Source organism: Lissotriton vulgaris, chromosome 4_1 (assembly GCF_964263255.1).
Source record: "Lissotriton vulgaris chromosome 4_1, aLisVul1.2, whole genome shotgun sequence".
In the NCBI taxonomy this organism is placed as follows: domain Eukaryota; kingdom Metazoa; phylum Chordata; class Amphibia; order Caudata; family Salamandridae; genus Lissotriton; species Lissotriton vulgaris.
In genome coordinates this window covers 648,980,071-648,996,925 of record NC_141691.1, presented here as the reverse complement: position 1 = coordinate 648,996,925, position 16,855 = coordinate 648,980,071, and the positions used below count along the sequence as shown (strand labels likewise).

The following is a 16,855-nucleotide window of genomic DNA, read 5'->3' as shown; positions in this document are numbered from 1 at the left end:
AAGAAACACCTGGTGCCATTGTCTCAAGGCTGACTGGGAGGAGATGGGTTAACCCTCTAGTCAGATTGAAAGAATAGCCAAGGAAAGAGATGGCGGGAAAGTCCTGTTCAATTGCCTATACCCAAGGAGGCATAGCAGGCACAAGTAAGTAAGTTCTACCAAACAAGATCATGATCACCAAAATAGATTATGATCATAACTATTGTCACAACGGAGTAAACCATGAAATTACTTTTCTCTAGATCAGGAAAAAAAGTCTGAGAAGACATAGGATCCTGTTAGCTAAGACCTTGAGAAAAAAATAATCAGAAATCCACCGAGATACATATTTTTTTTAATCTGTAGGGATATATTTCGGACTTTTCTGAGATTCACAAACAACCTAGAGAGAACTCCAGGAAATCTATTTCATGTGTTCCATGGGATATCTAACTCCATCATAATGACTTAACTAGATAGTCCACAAGGCAGGCCATCTACATGAGAAAGATTGATAGAAAGAGGCATATGCACATGCAACATTCCTACCCACATGAAACAAAGTTTCCCTGTGAAGGAACTCATTCACCTAGGTAATCTGAAAAAAGCATGGCTACTTGAAACATTTCTATACCACTTACACTTAACCCAACACGTGCTTAGAAGCAAATGTAATTACACTCAGGTACACCAGCTATCGTCCTAAGCCGAAGACGCACAGATTTGAGTGCAGTGCTCTGATAATCTAAAACATGCAAAAACTCGCTCTGCATGCTTTTTAAAGTCAACACTCTATAAGAGTTAGCTTTCAGAACCTGTGTGTTTGAATAACAGCACTTTCAACTCAGCTCATAAGTTAGGCAAAGAGCCTTCAACTTCGACTCTTCCAACCATATACACTAACAAGTGGGCAAAATATCTACAACAGTATGAAAACAAATGTTCTTGCTTCACAATCAGCATTACAAGGATAGTAATACACTCAACATTCTATCAAGCATGATGCTTGTAGTTATTTTCTTTTTTCCTTAGGGTGACAACCTCTTTGTGGTTTGCATTACCACCTACGTGCGGTTGAATCCGCATGTATCATTCAGTCTTTACCTGACACTTCTTCATTGTAGGATTTCAAAATGGTTAACAGTATGCTTAACAGTATGCTAGTGAGTGTGCCCTCAAGAAAACTAGAAGTAATTATAGAATATCACTTTTCCCATGCAGAGTGCTCTCAACTGGCTTCTAATCATGTTTTCAGTCAAATCTTAGGGGTGTAATAAGAGTCTGGCGGTCCACGGACGACAAGACTTGCGGCCACAGAGGCGGCGGTCTTCCAATTGCCCTATTATAACCATGGCAGTCGGATTGGCCTGGGACCACTGCAACAGTCAGGGATCAGAGATCTCGTGCAAGGGTGAGGCAGCCTTTAGGCTGCAATATGCTTGGTGGGGTGGCTGCAGACTGCCAAGTGTATTACGAGTTTCCTCACCACCACACTTTTCATGTGAGCGCCATGTGTGGCTGTGAGTAAACAGAGGGTGGCATACAGGGCTCCCTTTTGCCTCACACCAGGTGAATGCACACAGGGAGGCACAACATGTGCCCCCCTGTGTGCATGCGCCCCAGTACCTGCTACACAGCATGGACTGCGGCAGTCCATGCTGTACAGGTAATGCCTTTGATGTTCCCACTGCATTGCCTATTTCATAGGCACTGCCCGGGGAATCCAAAGAATCATCCACCAGATCAGGAGAAAACTCCTGATCTGGCAGGCAATTCAAACATGGGTTTGATGGTGCGGAAGCGTGTAGTCCTGCTCCCGCATGCCAAACTCATAATGAGGCACTTATACTTTACCATTGCAGAATATTTCTGTGATTCAGAAATTCATATCTGCATGAAATTCGGCTACTGGGCCCAATTTATTGTGAGAAACCAGGGTACATTGGAGGTAGCTGATAGCGTAATACAGTGGACTCTGAGCTGTGAAATATCTTGCCAAGAGTGTTACGTTTATCACAGCCACATGTCATTTTCAGATTAGTTTTGCTAATCCACAGCAATCTACTGAAACAACTTGATGTGGTTACATTTTTAGTTTATTCTATCTGGAGATCATTCTCATTTCTTATTCCCAGCAGTGTAAATTCCATTTACAAAGAGCTGAATGGTTTTAAAGTGCTTTTAGGAGTAATGCCTTTGCTCCTCACTCACAATGTAGTTATCATTACTTCATCAATATATCTTCAAACATAAGTGTTCTAGGATAGTAATGAAGAACATGTAGGGAAAGTTAGGGGGCAGGGAGCAACTTACTCTTAATTCCCATACTTCAGTACCACCTCTGGAAGACAGAGTTACAGGGTGATCTTAAGGCGAATGGGGCAGTAAAGAATCCATTGCAATAGTCGCCAAATGGAGATACAAGGCCTGGGAGTCTCCATTGAAGACCTTGGGAAAATCCAATAGTGCTCCATCCATATTGCTGCGGGACAAGTGACCATCGAAGTGCATTGTGATGTTGCAATGTCAGAAATAAGAGCACCCAATTTGCCCCTGTTGCTGATCAAGAAGCAAGTTGACGTTTCAGAAAATAACATCAGGGGGCAACTGAGAACTCATGGTAGTCCTCCACATAAGTGCGTAATTGGCTTAGCTCATCCTATTTCCGACTGCCCTGTATCGCTTGCTCGTTAGTCCAAACCAGTGTTATCCCTTTCTTGCCTCTAACGAGATATTTATTCTTGAATTGAAAATTAATAAAGCTGGTGGATTCTCTGCAAAAATAAATTTGACCTGTGGATAGAAATATCCGCTGATCATAAAAAATTTAAATGTGAAATATGAACGTAGAATTTTTGCCCACTAACCAGTGATTTTGATCAAGTTCCACTTACAAGCAAAAATAACTATATGCATAGGAGTACATTGAATTATGTAGTCTGCAAAGCTGTAGGTGCAAAGACAGATACCACTTGAGATATGTGTTCTTGTACTAGTAATGTACTTCTATTAATGCCAGTTAGATCTTAAACACAGTGAGTCAATACCCTGAAAATATTAAAGTACATGTACACACAGCAGAGCGGCTATATTTGCTCCTTTCGTACTTGAAAAATATGCAAATCCTACATTGACAAAACTCCAACTCGATCTTGACTAGGGCACTTTTTAATCCGCCCCTCCTCCTATCCCACACCGCTGCACTCATTACACGTCAACGCGAGGCTCGCTCATTCGCAGTGACATTTCTTATAATTCCGTCTCTTGCCTCGAAAACCACATCTCCCCTGTGGTTACTCTTGGCAGCAATGGGCCTTTTACACGCCTTCGCTAATATTGCTGGTGTTGTGTTTCTCTAGTCGCTCTTTGTCACAGGAGGGAAAGCGTTAGCGGCTTGCGGACTTTAGCCAGCACACAGAATTTAGGAGAGTTTCAAGCCTTCTAATTCCATATAGATATGAACAAATGTTGTTTTCTTTTAATCTGTTCCTTCCTTTTCACAATCTACTTAAACAGCCTGCCACGCATGCTAAAAAGACCCATACATTTGAAGAAGTACTTGATTCACAAGATGCTTCTCTATTGGTCCTCCTCCCACTAAAAATACACCAATCAGCAATGAGGACATGGCATCTTGTTGGGACCATCTGCCCATTCCCTGGGGGAACCATAGGTGGCCGCTTTATTTCTCCTTACCAAGTAGGCTTGCTGTTGAATACACACTTGTTGATCAGGCGAAACCAAGGACCACTTAGATCTAATTGCACTCAATATATAGAGTTATTAGCGCATTTTTTCCACAAATCCTGTGGTTACCAGTTTACGAGCCCTGTGAGAGTACAAGCTTAAGTTGCCTGTAAGGCCCTTATTGAACAGAGTGGATATAACGAAATATGATGGGGTCTCTGCAGAATATGAAGAATGGACCACTGAGACGCTCGCATTTTGCAATTTATTAGGCCTTACGCTGTATGGGGCCTCCTGAAGTGGGGCCCATCCCCCTCTGAACCACAGGGACTCTATTGGTCTGTGTGGCCCTTTTAGGGGAACTCGGCTTCAATGCGGAACCAGTAGGAGACGTACTGCGCACTGAAGTCATCCTGAGAGAAACTGAAAGCCTGTGTGTGCCGCGGCGTCTGCAGCAGCTGCCAGAGAAAGGGATGTTTGTTCAGCACAGCCAGACGCAGACTGCAAAGGCACTTTCGAGTGACTCCCCGATCCCTGTTGTAAGCTAAGCAACTCTAGATGAGGAAATACTTGCTGCGTTCAGAGAGCAGGCAGCAGCGCTTCCCAACAGCCTTCCATCACTGCTTTGCAAACATAATCCTATTATTTGTACACAGGCTCTCCCGTGTCCCTGGCAATTGCCTACCAGGCATGATCAGTCTGTGCTTTTCAACACCCATTTTACAGGAATGCTTAGCACGGAAACTGGAGCAAAGGTTGTCACTTTGGCAGGGAATGTAGTTGATGCATTGAACGTCAAAAGCTTCTGGAAGCCAGGCAGTTTTGTCTGTTGAGTGACCCAATCTATGGTGCATTACATTGTTAGGAAAGTGCTTTCAATTCAAGTCATCCTGCCTGCCAACCTTCCACTTCTGCCACCTTGAAAGTACAAACCTCAACAAAGAGTGGACAAGCATTCTCAGAGCTGGCAGGTGAGCTCTGGAATTCACGTAATATCAATTTTCTCAAAAGGTTAGATCACTTTAAATGTAGGGAGGCTCTATGGCTATTACTTCATCTAGTGCCTTCATAAGCTTTGGGGCGTCCTGGGGCAAAATGTGTTGATGGGGGCCCTAATGCAGAAATGATCATCTTTAGAAGAATGAACAGCTTAGAACATCTGCCAGAATAAAAATCTGTGGTTTGCAGGTAGCACATAGACGACTAGAAAGGGGATAAACCTGGTACTTGAATAACTCTGTTTTTGTAAAGCGCAAACTAATCACCCGTAAGGGTCTCAAGGTGCTGGAGGCCGTCAGGGAGATTAAGTGAGCTATTGCCCAGAGTCACAAGGTGCTGAGCTGATCTACCTCCGGTGCTGTGCATCGAACCATGAGCTCGGGCTCCGGAGTTAGCCGACCCTGGCCGCTGCGCCACACCTCTCCCATTAGCCCATTAATCTATACTAATTGCACATATATATATATATATATATATATATATATATATATATATATATATATATATATATATATATATATATATATTCCAAATATGTTAGTCGCTGTCTCCTGAGCCTCTTTGTCACGGTGAGCTCGGGTGGGGTAACTAACCCCTAGAAGTCCACCCAATGTGCTCAGTCCTCCAAAGAGAAATCCCACTGCCGCTCTGCTGCTTCTCCAAGCATGTTTATTAGATAACTGCAACAACATTACCTAATGCATTTTGGAGCTCATGACTCCTTGTTCACATGTGTGTTGCTATGACAGTGGCCCAGCGGCACATTAAAAACATACAATGTAAACTACTGTGACAGTACCACTATCCTCCCAAAACAAACACTACCATTTCTGCCTTCTCACCTCTCTCAAGCTTGTCACTGTGAACACTGACATTTCTTTGCTTGGTGCCCTTGAGGGATAGATGGGCGCAAGCATTTTTAACCCTTCAAAGTTCTGTGTAGAAGTCAGCTGCTTCAAAGTGGCTAAGTTACATACATGCCCTCCTAACGCTCATACCATGGTGCTTTTTCTTAATGACATTTGGCCACATTTGTTCTTATCGATTGTTGTATTACTAAAGCCTAAAATGTGCTTGAAATTTTGTTCTTGAGCACATAGTTTTATTTTATTAGCAACATGCAATTCAGCAAGAGTAGGGCGATTGATCAACTCTATCCCAGTCATTAGGGACACTACCTCCAGTCCTGAACTTTTTACCTACAAATCAGCAATTTTAGATGAGTTATTCTACTTAATTTGATGGGAGCAATACTAGATTTCTACAGCGCCCAGAATGCATTAGGCTACCGCACAAACATTTCAGAACTGTAAACTGTGTCCATAAGTTTTCTCTAGGTACTCTCCCAACAGAACACTCAGATCCACAACGATGGGCCTCATTTGCACTCCGAAAATCCGCAAGGTAAGGTGGAGGGGGCGTACCCTGCCATTTTGTCCGGCTAAGCTATAGAACCAAATGCCGTCCACCTTACAACTCTAACCAAACCTAATGAGGTTCAGGAAAACGCTGAAAACCTGGCTGTTTTCCTCGATCTAAATGGTTCGTTCAGAGCTCACCATCCCCATGTACCTCACTCAGCGCCAAGACCCCATGGCATTTGAGCTCTTTACAAGTAACAAATCAAATCAAATAATAGCCTAGAAGGATGGGTCACCTTAAGCAGTCCTATTAAAACTTACTCAGTGTTCACCTAAACAGTCCACTTAGCCAACCTTCAGGGCTTTAGAGCTCTTCAGTGCCAGGATTTCTAAAGCAAGCAGTGTAGAAACATACCACAATCAATGTTTCACAAGAAAATGATCTTCTGAGTCCTAGTTCTCTCCAAGACATCTAACAAATTCACTAATCCCTGCTAAGATTGAAACCAGGCGTTCTAAGAACCCAAGCATTCAATTCAAATTGACATAAATTGGCAAACATCTGGATGATATCAACAACATCTACACTTATTCCTGAGCTCTTCAGATCAGAAGTTGTATCTCCTCAAGCACCCAATTTTCATAGTCATATGGTCTCCTGCACCCAATTATGCATGCGTGTCTACCTCAAGTGTCTCATTCCTCAAGGCACATCTTCCAAGAATCTGATTCAGGTCAGCATCTATCCCTGAGCTCTCATGCTCAACGATGGCTGCATAAGATTCTTGTGAGTATTCATCTGGGTGCCCAAATCAAATGCCACTGCCTCTTGAACACTCTGCTCACTGAAATTACCTCCTGATTACCCCCAAATGCCACTGTCTCTTGAACACTCTGCTCACTGAAATTGCCTCCTGATTACTCCCTGCAAGAGCCCACACATTTCCACTGTCTCTTGAACACTCTGCTCACTGAAATTGCCTCCTGATTACCCCCAAATGCCAGTGTCTCTTGAACACTCTGCTCACCGAAATTGCCTCCTGATTACCCCAAATGCCACTGCCTCTTGAACACTCTGCTCACTGAAATTGCCTCCTGATTACTCCCTGCAAGAGCCCACGCCTTTCAACTGTCTCTTGAACACTCTGTTCACTGGAATTGCCTCCTGATTACCCCAAATGCCACTGTCTCTTGAACACTCTGCTCACTGAAATTGCCTCCTGATTACTCCCTCCAAGAGCCCACACCTTTCCACTGTCTCTTTAACACTCTGCTCACTGAAATTGCCTCCTGGTTACTACCTGCAAGAGCCCACACCTTTCCACTGTCTCTTGAACACTCTGCTCACTGAAATTGCCTCCTGGTTACTCCCTGCAAGAGCCCACACATTTCCACTGTCTCTTGAACACTCTGCTTACTGGAATTGCCTCCTGATTACCCCAAAGGCCACTGTCTCTTGAACACTCTGCTCACTGAAATTGCCTCCTGGTTACTCCCTCCAAGAGCCCACACCTTTCCACTGTCTCTTGAACACTGTGCTCACTGAAATTGGCTCCTGATTACTCCCTGCAAGAGCCCACACCTTTCCACTGTCTCTTGAACACTCTGCTCACTGAAATTGCCTCCTGGTTACTCCCTGCAATAGCCCACACCTTTCCACTGTCTCTTGAACACTCTGCTCACTGAAATTACCTCCTGATTACCCCCAAATGCCACTATCTTTTGAACACTCTGCTCACTGAAATTGCCTCCGGATTACCCCCAAATGCCACTGTCTCTTGAACACTCTGCTCACTGAAATTGGCTCCTGATTACTCCCTGCAAGAGCCCACACCTTTCCACTGTCTCTTGAACACTCTGCTCGCTGGAATTGCCTCCTGATTACCCCCAAATGCCACTGTCTTTTGAACACTCTGCTCACTGAAATTGCCTCCTGATTACCCCCAAATGCCACTGTCTTTTGAACACTCTGCTCACTTAAATTGCCTCCTGATTACTCCCTGCAAGAGCCCACACCTTTCTGGGACAGCACAACATCATGAGGTTTCATTCGATGAGGTTTCACTCGCTAAGCCGATCACAGTGATTTGGGCGCACATAGACATTTCTCCTCAACTTCTTCTGCATTGGCTTACTAATTCTGCACGCTGATGCACACTGCTCTTAAGCTGCCCCAGAGTACTTTTCAGGGTATAATAGCGAGAAAGACATGATTGATCCCTTTGGGGTGGTTTTTCCATGTTGAGATTCAAACCCACTACTACAGTCTGTTGAGATGATGGCCAACTGTTATGGGGGAACCTGGAGATGCCGAAGGTTTTTGTGTTCCTGAAGATACAGGGATTTTAGATCAGTTTTAAGTGGCTACATCATTTCCCCTCTGAGCACCCGACTAATTATGAAATTTCTTCCCTACACATGCATTTTTTAGCACTACTCTCTTGTACACCTCAGTCGTTCCTACGAGCTCTGGCGCAGACCAGTGTCCTGCACTCACTGAGCATGTATTCATTGTGACATTTCCTGTCCACGGAGACCTAACTCTACCCTGGGCAGAACATAATTTTTACAATTAACCCTTGGACGTTCAACCTGGTGTCGTTTTCTCGATGGCCACCCCTTTGTCCCCAATTTAACATTTCTCTCCTGGCCTCCTGTTCCTATGATAGTTCCCCACTGAAAGTTCACAGACAGTTAAAACTTTACAGCATGCACTAAAAACTTTTTACCGTGCCCCTGGTACAAAACTCGAGGACACTTCACAGAGTGCTCACGTGCAAATTCCTACCACCCTTGAGGAGGATGTCAGTCACACAAACAGTCCTCTCCCTCCCTGTATTCTTTTCTCCTCCTCTTCTCTGTACCTCCCCTGCACTCCGAATACATGTCAGCAAAGTGCAGTCTTGTTGCTCTCACCTGCAGAGGGCGCTCCTGTAGACGGCAGCAGCTTTCTCCCGGGATTTGAGATGTTAGCACAGACGCCACGGCCCTCCAGCATGGCGTGCAGGGGCCGGAGCTCACCGGGGGCAGGCTCGCAGCTGAGGCCGGCGCCACAGCGCTCGCTGTAAATGCCGCAGGGCCGCCCCTCTGTCAGGGCGCACGTCAGGCAACAGCCACAGCCTGGCTCCCGCACCAGCTCAGCACACTCCGCAGCCAGGGGCCGGCACTGCTCCAGCGCCCGGGAGTCACAGGGATCGCAGCGTACCACTGGCCCCACCGCTAGAGCTGGCAGAGCGAGCAGCAGTGGCACCCACAGGGGCAGCGCGGCGCCCAGCCACACACACTGCCGCTGGTCCATGGCAAACCGGGGAATAGCAGGGCAGCGGGGAGTGGAGTAAGGGGACCTGCCCTGAGTAGGGAGAGAGGTTACACCAAGGGACCCAGCCAAGTGACAGGGGCAAAGTGACGCGCAGTGAAGGACAGAGTGGAGGGACAGAGAAGACGGGCATAGACAATTAATAGAATCGGAAAGAGTAAATGGACAGAGAGGCCAGGGTAGGAATGGGAATGCGCCAGAAGGTTGTAATAAAGGTGCAGAAGAAACAAACCTTTCAACCAGGAGGAAGAGGCAAACACCTCACTGGGATGACAGGCAGGCAGTGCCCACCAAAGCGGGGCAGGGTCAAGCTAACTTGAAGCAAAGCTTAGTATGCAAAGCATAGAATAGACAGGCAGGAAGAACTCTGCTGAGGAACGCAAAGAAGGGGACGGTGAGATTTTACAAACGCCACTGACAGGTACGGGGCAGGTGTGAACAAAAGCGTAAAGAACGTGCAAAGAAAGTGTCAGAGGGGAAAAAAGGGGGAGCCCTTCCACAAGAAATAGAAGGGTCAGAAGCAAGCGGACAGCCTTGAAGGGATGAACCAGGATGAAAAGCGGACACAGAAGCAGACGTGTCCACGGGGGGGCACACAGCAGAAACTGGCACGCTACAGAATGTCAGCTCTCACAAGACACTCACAGTCACAGAGCCACACTCAGGCTGCCAGGAAAAACTCAGTAGGCAAGAATAAGTAGCAAAATAGTTTTAGAAAATAACTGGCAGGTCCCGCTTAAATAAAGCGCCAAACAGCCTGCAAGCGCTTCAATTTCAAGACACTGACCTGATAAACTGGAGAGAGAGAGAATGAGAGCGTACCACAAACACAGAACAGAGGGAGAAACCGGGGGCCAGAGAGAAGGGGTGCCTACGCACACAAATCTCCACACAAGCTTTTGGCCGCAAGGAGCTCCCTTTGCAAGCTGACAGCGAGCCGTCAAAAACGTGCAAAGTACAAATGGCGAAGTAACACAAAAACACAACTAACATACAGTCCAGGAAAAAAAGGGAGTCGTGCAGCTTTCACACACTCCAAAGTGCAAGTCACTCCCAACAGGCGTCAAACAAGAAAGGGATAGAATTAGAAACCCCGGGTTGCAAGCAGACGCCTTTTCAGGAGTGAGGAAATAGCTTAAAATGTTCTCGAGGAAAAAGATGTGCAATTTAAAAAAATAAATAAATAGCTAACAAGGAAAAAAAAAATCTCGCTCTTAGAGGTCCCCTTTGGTTCTCTCTGTTGCCTCTACTCTCTGTAACCCCTTTCTCCATCTGTTCGCTCGCTCAGTACAAGTGCTGTTTAATATAGAGCTCTGCGGAAGGCACGCCCCGGAACATGAATAATGCAGAACACGGGCAGCCACCGCGGGGGGAGTGTGTCAAAGCCAAGTTTCGGTTTAATGGGAGAGGAGGGCTGGGGGCTGCCTTGTTCCTGATTTGCTCTCGCGCGCACCTCCAAGAACACCAATTTAAGAAGAGGCGGTGGAGTCATAAAAAGAGACGGCATTCCGCCCGCTTTTGTTGGGGGGCGGGTGAGAAGCCTTTGGCGCTGGCACAAGGAGTCCGTCGGCTCACGCGGAAGCAGCCGGGAGTGCCTCGCTGGACTCGGGTTGAAATCCCGGGTGCCCGCTGCAGTTGAGTGAAAGCAGATCCAACCTGCGGGGCGTGTCTGTTACGGCCAGGTTTAAGGGGCCAGCTCTTGGACCGAGTTCAGATCGTAAATGGCACTGACTGTCCTCCTAGACGCAGTCTCTTCATGGATATAATATGTGTGCATAAGGGCGTCTACGTGGAAAGGAACACCGCGCACATTCTGTCGCTATGCTTTCGAATATGCTTTATACCACGACCCCTCTCTTCCCCCTCTCTCGTTCTCTTCTATTTCACTTCCTTACTGTACCCCCCCCCCACCCCCACCGCCTATACGTCTCTTTCTCTGCCCCCCCCCCCCCGCTTCCTCGGTCTTCCTCTTATCTGTCGTTCTCTTTTCAATTTCACTTTTTTCTCTCCAACTCTCCACTTGTTCACCCCCTAAATGTTACACACTTATCTCTCAGCCTCTCTCTCTCCGTCTCTCCCCACCATGTCTCTTTCACTCTCTCTGCTTCACCCAACCTGACCATGCCACTCCCTTCCCTCACCCACTCTCTCATTCTTTCTTTCTCTTTTTCTTCCCACGCTGCTCTCGCCTCTCCCCCCTCCCCACCGCTGTCGAATCCTCCTCTTCCTGCAGCTTCGCTTTCCTTCTCTCTCTATTTCTTCCTTTCTCGATCATTCTCTCCTCTCTGCCGCGCTCTTCTCCACCATCTCCTCACGTTTATATTTACGGACTCCCCTTATTTTATTCCAATTTTAAATTGCCACCGCGAACATTTTCAAATTTTGACCTGTGACGCAGTGTAATTGCAGCAAATCCACGTGAAGGGGAAAATACACTAAACGGGCGTGTAGCTCACTACTCGACTCACTCTTTCTGGACGAGTAGCCTTTCCTGATGCTTGGTGCATGTTTCAAAGCATGGCATCGGACACTGGCATTCTCTGTCATCCTTCAAAGCAGGCCGACTTGAGTTACCACACTCTGGGGCAGATTTATGAGGCCCTTGCGCCACGTTTACGCCGCTGTTGCGTCACGCAAGGCGGCGTAAACGTGGCGCATCCCTACGAACGATTTACAACGTGACACATCTAGGCAGATGCGTCACGTTGTAAAGCCCTGCGCCGCTTGTGGGCGTTCCGGCTCAGGGTGGGCGTTCCGAGGCAGGTGCGCCTCGCAAAAGTGGCTGAGTGAAATCTATAAGATTTCACTCAGTCACTTTCAGGCCAATGCTGCGTCAAAAGCCTGCGCCAGCTTGAAGCAGGCGTAGGTCTTGACGCAGCATTGTTAAGATGGGGCACCCCCGAGCCTTGCTGGAGCTGCGTCGCGCTTGCGACGCAACTCCAGCAATGCGTCACTTTTACGGCACAGATGCGTCACGTATCTGTGCCGTTTTTGCCCCATGGTGCGCCGCATTATAAATGCGGCGCACCATGGGTGGCGGAGCTGTGGCGCACTGTGGCGCATGTTAACTGGCGCATCCCTGGGGATGCGCCAGTTAACATAAATCTGCCCCTGTCTTTTACAAAAGAGGGTGTATATTTAATTGCTGGCTAGTGACTTCATGTCATATAGTACCACAACCTTTCTTGGACAGCCACCTCGGTTTATTCATGGTCATGCGTTGCCATGTCGTAGAAGCCCTCTTTGGCACAAGCTTGCCCCCTTTCAGTTCTATTTGGCAGGTGCTACTCTTTATGTTTTGCCATGAAGTAAAGGGTTAATGGAATGGAGAAAGGATTCAATAAAAGTTGTAGGCCCGTTCTGGGCACCTATTAATTTTGATAATCATTTGCAGTGGTACACTCGGCATCGTTTTAAAAGCACCATGTATAAATGTATATTACCTTTCAATGGGTCGCAGTAAAGATATACGTTTGGAATTAGGATAGCTTCCACATTAGACAAGGGTTGGCAATGCCAAAAGGTCTGGCTTATGAATGCACTGTCAAGCCAGACCAACAATTCCATGTACGGTAGGTAGTTAGTACCTGCCTCTTTCAATCTGTTGTAATGGCAGATAAAACACCGTAACTTATCTAGTTATCTAAGACACTTTGGGGCAGATTTATGTCGTACTTGCGCTGCCGTTGCGTCACGCAATGGTGGCGTAAACGTGGTGCATCCCTGCCAGCCATTTACAACGTGACGCATCTAGGCAGATGCGTCACGTTGTAAAGCCCTGCGCCACATGTGGGCGTTCCGGCGCAGGGTGGGCGTTCCGGGGCAGGTGCGCCTCGCAAAAGTGGCTGAGTGAAATCTACAAGATTTCACTCAGTCACTTTTAGGCCAATGCTGCGTCAAAACCCAGCGCCTGCTTGAAGCAGGCGTAAGGCTTGACGCAGCATTGGACAGATAGGTCACCCCCAAGCCTTGCTGGAGCTGCATCGCGCTTGCGACGCAACTCCAGCAATGCGCCCCCTATACGGCACAGATGCGTCACGCATCTGTGCCGTTTTTGCCCCATGGTGCGCCGCATTGTAAATGCGGTGTACCATGGGTGGTGGAGCTGCGGCGCACAATAACTGGCGCATCCCTGGGGATGCGCCAGTTGTTGTAAATCTGCCCCTTTAATAGCATAGTGGAGGCATGTGTGTGCCCCTTAATGTTCAAGCTTAGGCAGCTGGATAAATAAAATGATCACAGCTTTGGAGAGAAAGCACTGTTTGCTGTGGAAGCTCACAACCTCTACCCAATAAAAACATTTAACGCTGGCTCCCAACATGTCGGCAGAGCCAAAGATCCTCTCCTGGTAGTTCTAACATCATTATTTGGTGACAGCAGTGCTGTTAAGCCAGACCATAAAAAACTCACCATTCTGGTGACTCTAATATATGTAGCCTTCAGATTATGGTTATTCAACACAGTTTTTGTGGTATCAAACCGTGCCAGAGTTTAACCTCATGCGCGCTAGCGGAATTCCGCTCGCACACTGAGATTTTTTAAATCGCATGTTACGTGACGAGCTGGGCTCGTCATCAGCGTGCGAGGAGGCTACGTCATGACGAGCCCAGCTCGTCATCAGCGTGGAAGGGGTTAAGATAGTCCTATAAAATGCACTCGATCACAATGATTCTATATGGGATTCTCGAACGCCGTCAGTGGATATTGTGAAATTAAGCATGGATCCATGGACCGTTGGTGTACACCGGACACTCTGCTGCAGATCTTTCAGACAGTGATGCCAACATGCAAGTAGGCCTGGGCAAAGATCAAGGAGATCCGCTCTGTCGAACTCTGCAAAGTGACCCAGAAAATCCGCAATGCTACGCGGAGTTCTGCAAGCAGCGGAGTGTGTTAGGTAGGGCCATTCACGCTGATTTTTAGCGCCAGGTATTTTGTCCCACGCTGGAAGGGTGCACTGTTTCTTTCTGCTGCCTGAGTAGAAGTTCTACTTGAGAGGCAGCTTCCTCAACGCAAGTTAAGTCTAAGTCAAAGTCAAAGTCAAAGTCAAATGATTTATATAGCGCGCTACATACCCAGAGGGTATTTAAGGCCGGCCTTGTTTAGAGATCCGACATTTCTCGACCTCTTGCCGGTCAGTTCCTTGATTAATATCTCGCTTGCATCTGGTTTGGTTCCCGCCAAGTGGAAACAGGCAGTGGTCACGCCTATTTTGAAGAGGCCGTCTCTGGACGCCAGCAAACCTGAGAACTATCGTCCGATATCGCTTCTTCCCTGGCCGGCAAAAGTAGCGGAGGCGCATGTGAACATTGCTCGTTTCAGACCATCGCACGCGGGCCAACATCTTGGACGCCACGCAGAATGGATTCCGAGCTGGTGACAGCACGGAGACAGCCCTCCTCTTCATGGTGGAACACCTGCGCACTGTGCTAGATGCGGGTCAAACGGCGGCGCTTGTTTTATTAGATCTTAGCACCGCCTTTGACACCGTCTCGCACAGGATTAGTTTGGAGCGCCTGGAGGAAGCTGGCGTCGTTGGCCCTGCTCTCCAGTGGTTCCGCTCTTTTCTTGCTGACCAATCTTTTTGCGTGGCCGTCCTGCCCCATCAGTCTAAATCTTACCCTCTGGATCTTGGGGTCCCTCAGGGATCTTCGCTGAGCCTCACGTTGTTCAATCTTCACGTGAGGCCGCTGGCTGATGTCGTCAAGCGGTGGGGTATGACTATGGTGTCATACGCTGACGACACTCAGCTGGCGGTCACGCTCAGTGGGGATTCATGTTTGGATGCCCCAAGATTCCAGAATGGACTTCGGGCGGTTGCCAGCTGGATGAACTCCAACTGTCTCCAGTTGAACGCAAAAAAGACGGAAATCATGATCTTCGGCAAGCAAGCGGAACTCTGGGGCGATATGTGGTGGCCTTCAGAGCTTGGCCCCACGCCGACTCCGGTCTCGGAGATAAAAAACCTTGGGGTGTGGTTAGATCCTGCCCTTAGCTTTGTCTGCCACACAAAGAAAACTGCTGCTTGCTGTTTCGTTGTTCTGCGCGGTTTAAGACCTGTGTTAAAATTCTTTGACACCTCGACCAGGCAGCTTGTGGTACAGGCAACGGTGATTTCTCGGCTCTATTATGCCAGCTCCCTCTTGGTAGGGATAAACCAGGTCGAAATCACTCATCTACAACGCGTGCAAAACGCGGCCGCTCGAGCAGTCGTGGGCTTACCCAGGTTCTGCTCCGCTGCCAACACCTTGCGCTCTCTTCATTGGCTGCCGATTAAGCAGAGGATTCAATTTAAAGTGCTCTGTTTGTCCCACAAGATCCTCAAGGGCTCTCCTGCCCAGATTCTTCTGAATCTTTTGTCTCCCTATGTTCCGGTCCGCTCTCTACGTTCATCGGACCTTGAACTTGCAGTAGTCCCCCGGTTCAAGCGTAGCCGCGCTGGCGGCCGCTCATTTCGAGTACGTGCTGCGGCCTTGTGGAATTCCCTTCCTTTAAAGATACGTGCCCTTGATGATCTGTTCTCATTTCGTAGGGCCGTCAAGACCTTTCTATTTCCTTAATTTGTTTTGCCCTTAGTTTGCCTCTTTTTAAGCTGTGTTATGTTGTTACCTTGTCGGGCGCCAGGACGCTCCTTTGCTGGAGCAGCTGTGCGCGTAATAAATGCTCATAACATAACATAACATAACAGAATGTTTCTCAGAGAGAGCAGTAGCTGCCATCTGTGACTGCATGCGTTTAGAAATCTTGCCAGGAGGTGGTCTGGAGTAAGATTTTCCTCCCTCGCCAACTTAATTTTGTTGAGCGCAAGCGTAGAAAAAACTGCTCCGCGGAGTAGCATTTTTCAGAACTCCGCACACTACACAGAGTGTGGCGTGGGTATAACTCAACAATCTCCGTGAGCAGAATTTCACGCCCAGGCTTACATGCAAGGAGCCGTAAACACCTTCAGTAAACTATTTCAATTTTCAGCAGCAGGCATATGGTTCCCCACTGCTTGCCCATCCTCAGTGCTAGTCTTATTGCACTTGTACGCAATTTCTGTACAACCTGATTACTTTCCAGACACGAGATGTTGTTGGTACATAACCGTTAGCCAATGTTGAGTCGTGATATGAGGTAGCTATACTAAGAACAGAAGATCATAACAAGAGTCATCAAAGTGATACTTAACTGCTATGTGGAGGAATATGGTCAACAAAGGCTCTGTAGTTTCAGAATAACTTTCCTATAAGCACAGCCACTGGAATTATGCAGTAGGTAGCACCAAATTATGCAGCATGGTTGACTAAATTATGCAGCAAAAACAGGCAAATTATACAGCATAATGCAGCACATTTTGAATAGTGTTACTTCATTATTTTGTAATTTTTACACATACTAACATGGGCTGGGCAAAGATTTCCTCTCATTAGTAGCAGTTTAATAATCAAGTATAGAAATAGGCAACAAAAAGTTGACAGATTAACTCCTGCGAAGGGCCTTCCACTGCGCACGAACACGTTGCCATATTGTT

General features: G+C 47.3%; 1 protein-coding gene across 1 annotated transcript in view; it reads right to left on the bottom strand.

Annotated features, from left to right (window-relative positions):
* IGFBP3 (insulin like growth factor binding protein 3) overlaps positions 1 to 10,970 on the bottom strand; it is a 52,971-nt gene extending 42,001 nt beyond the window's left edge. Inside the window, exon 1 of the mRNA XM_086964910.1 lies at positions 8,943 to 10,970. Coding sequence (XP_086821036.1) covers positions 8,943 to 9,324 — 382 coding nt within the window. The 5' untranslated portion in view covers positions 9,325 to 10,970. The remainder of the gene's footprint in view (positions 1 to 8,942) is intronic.
* Positions 10,971 to 16,855: the final 5,885 nt, after the last annotated feature.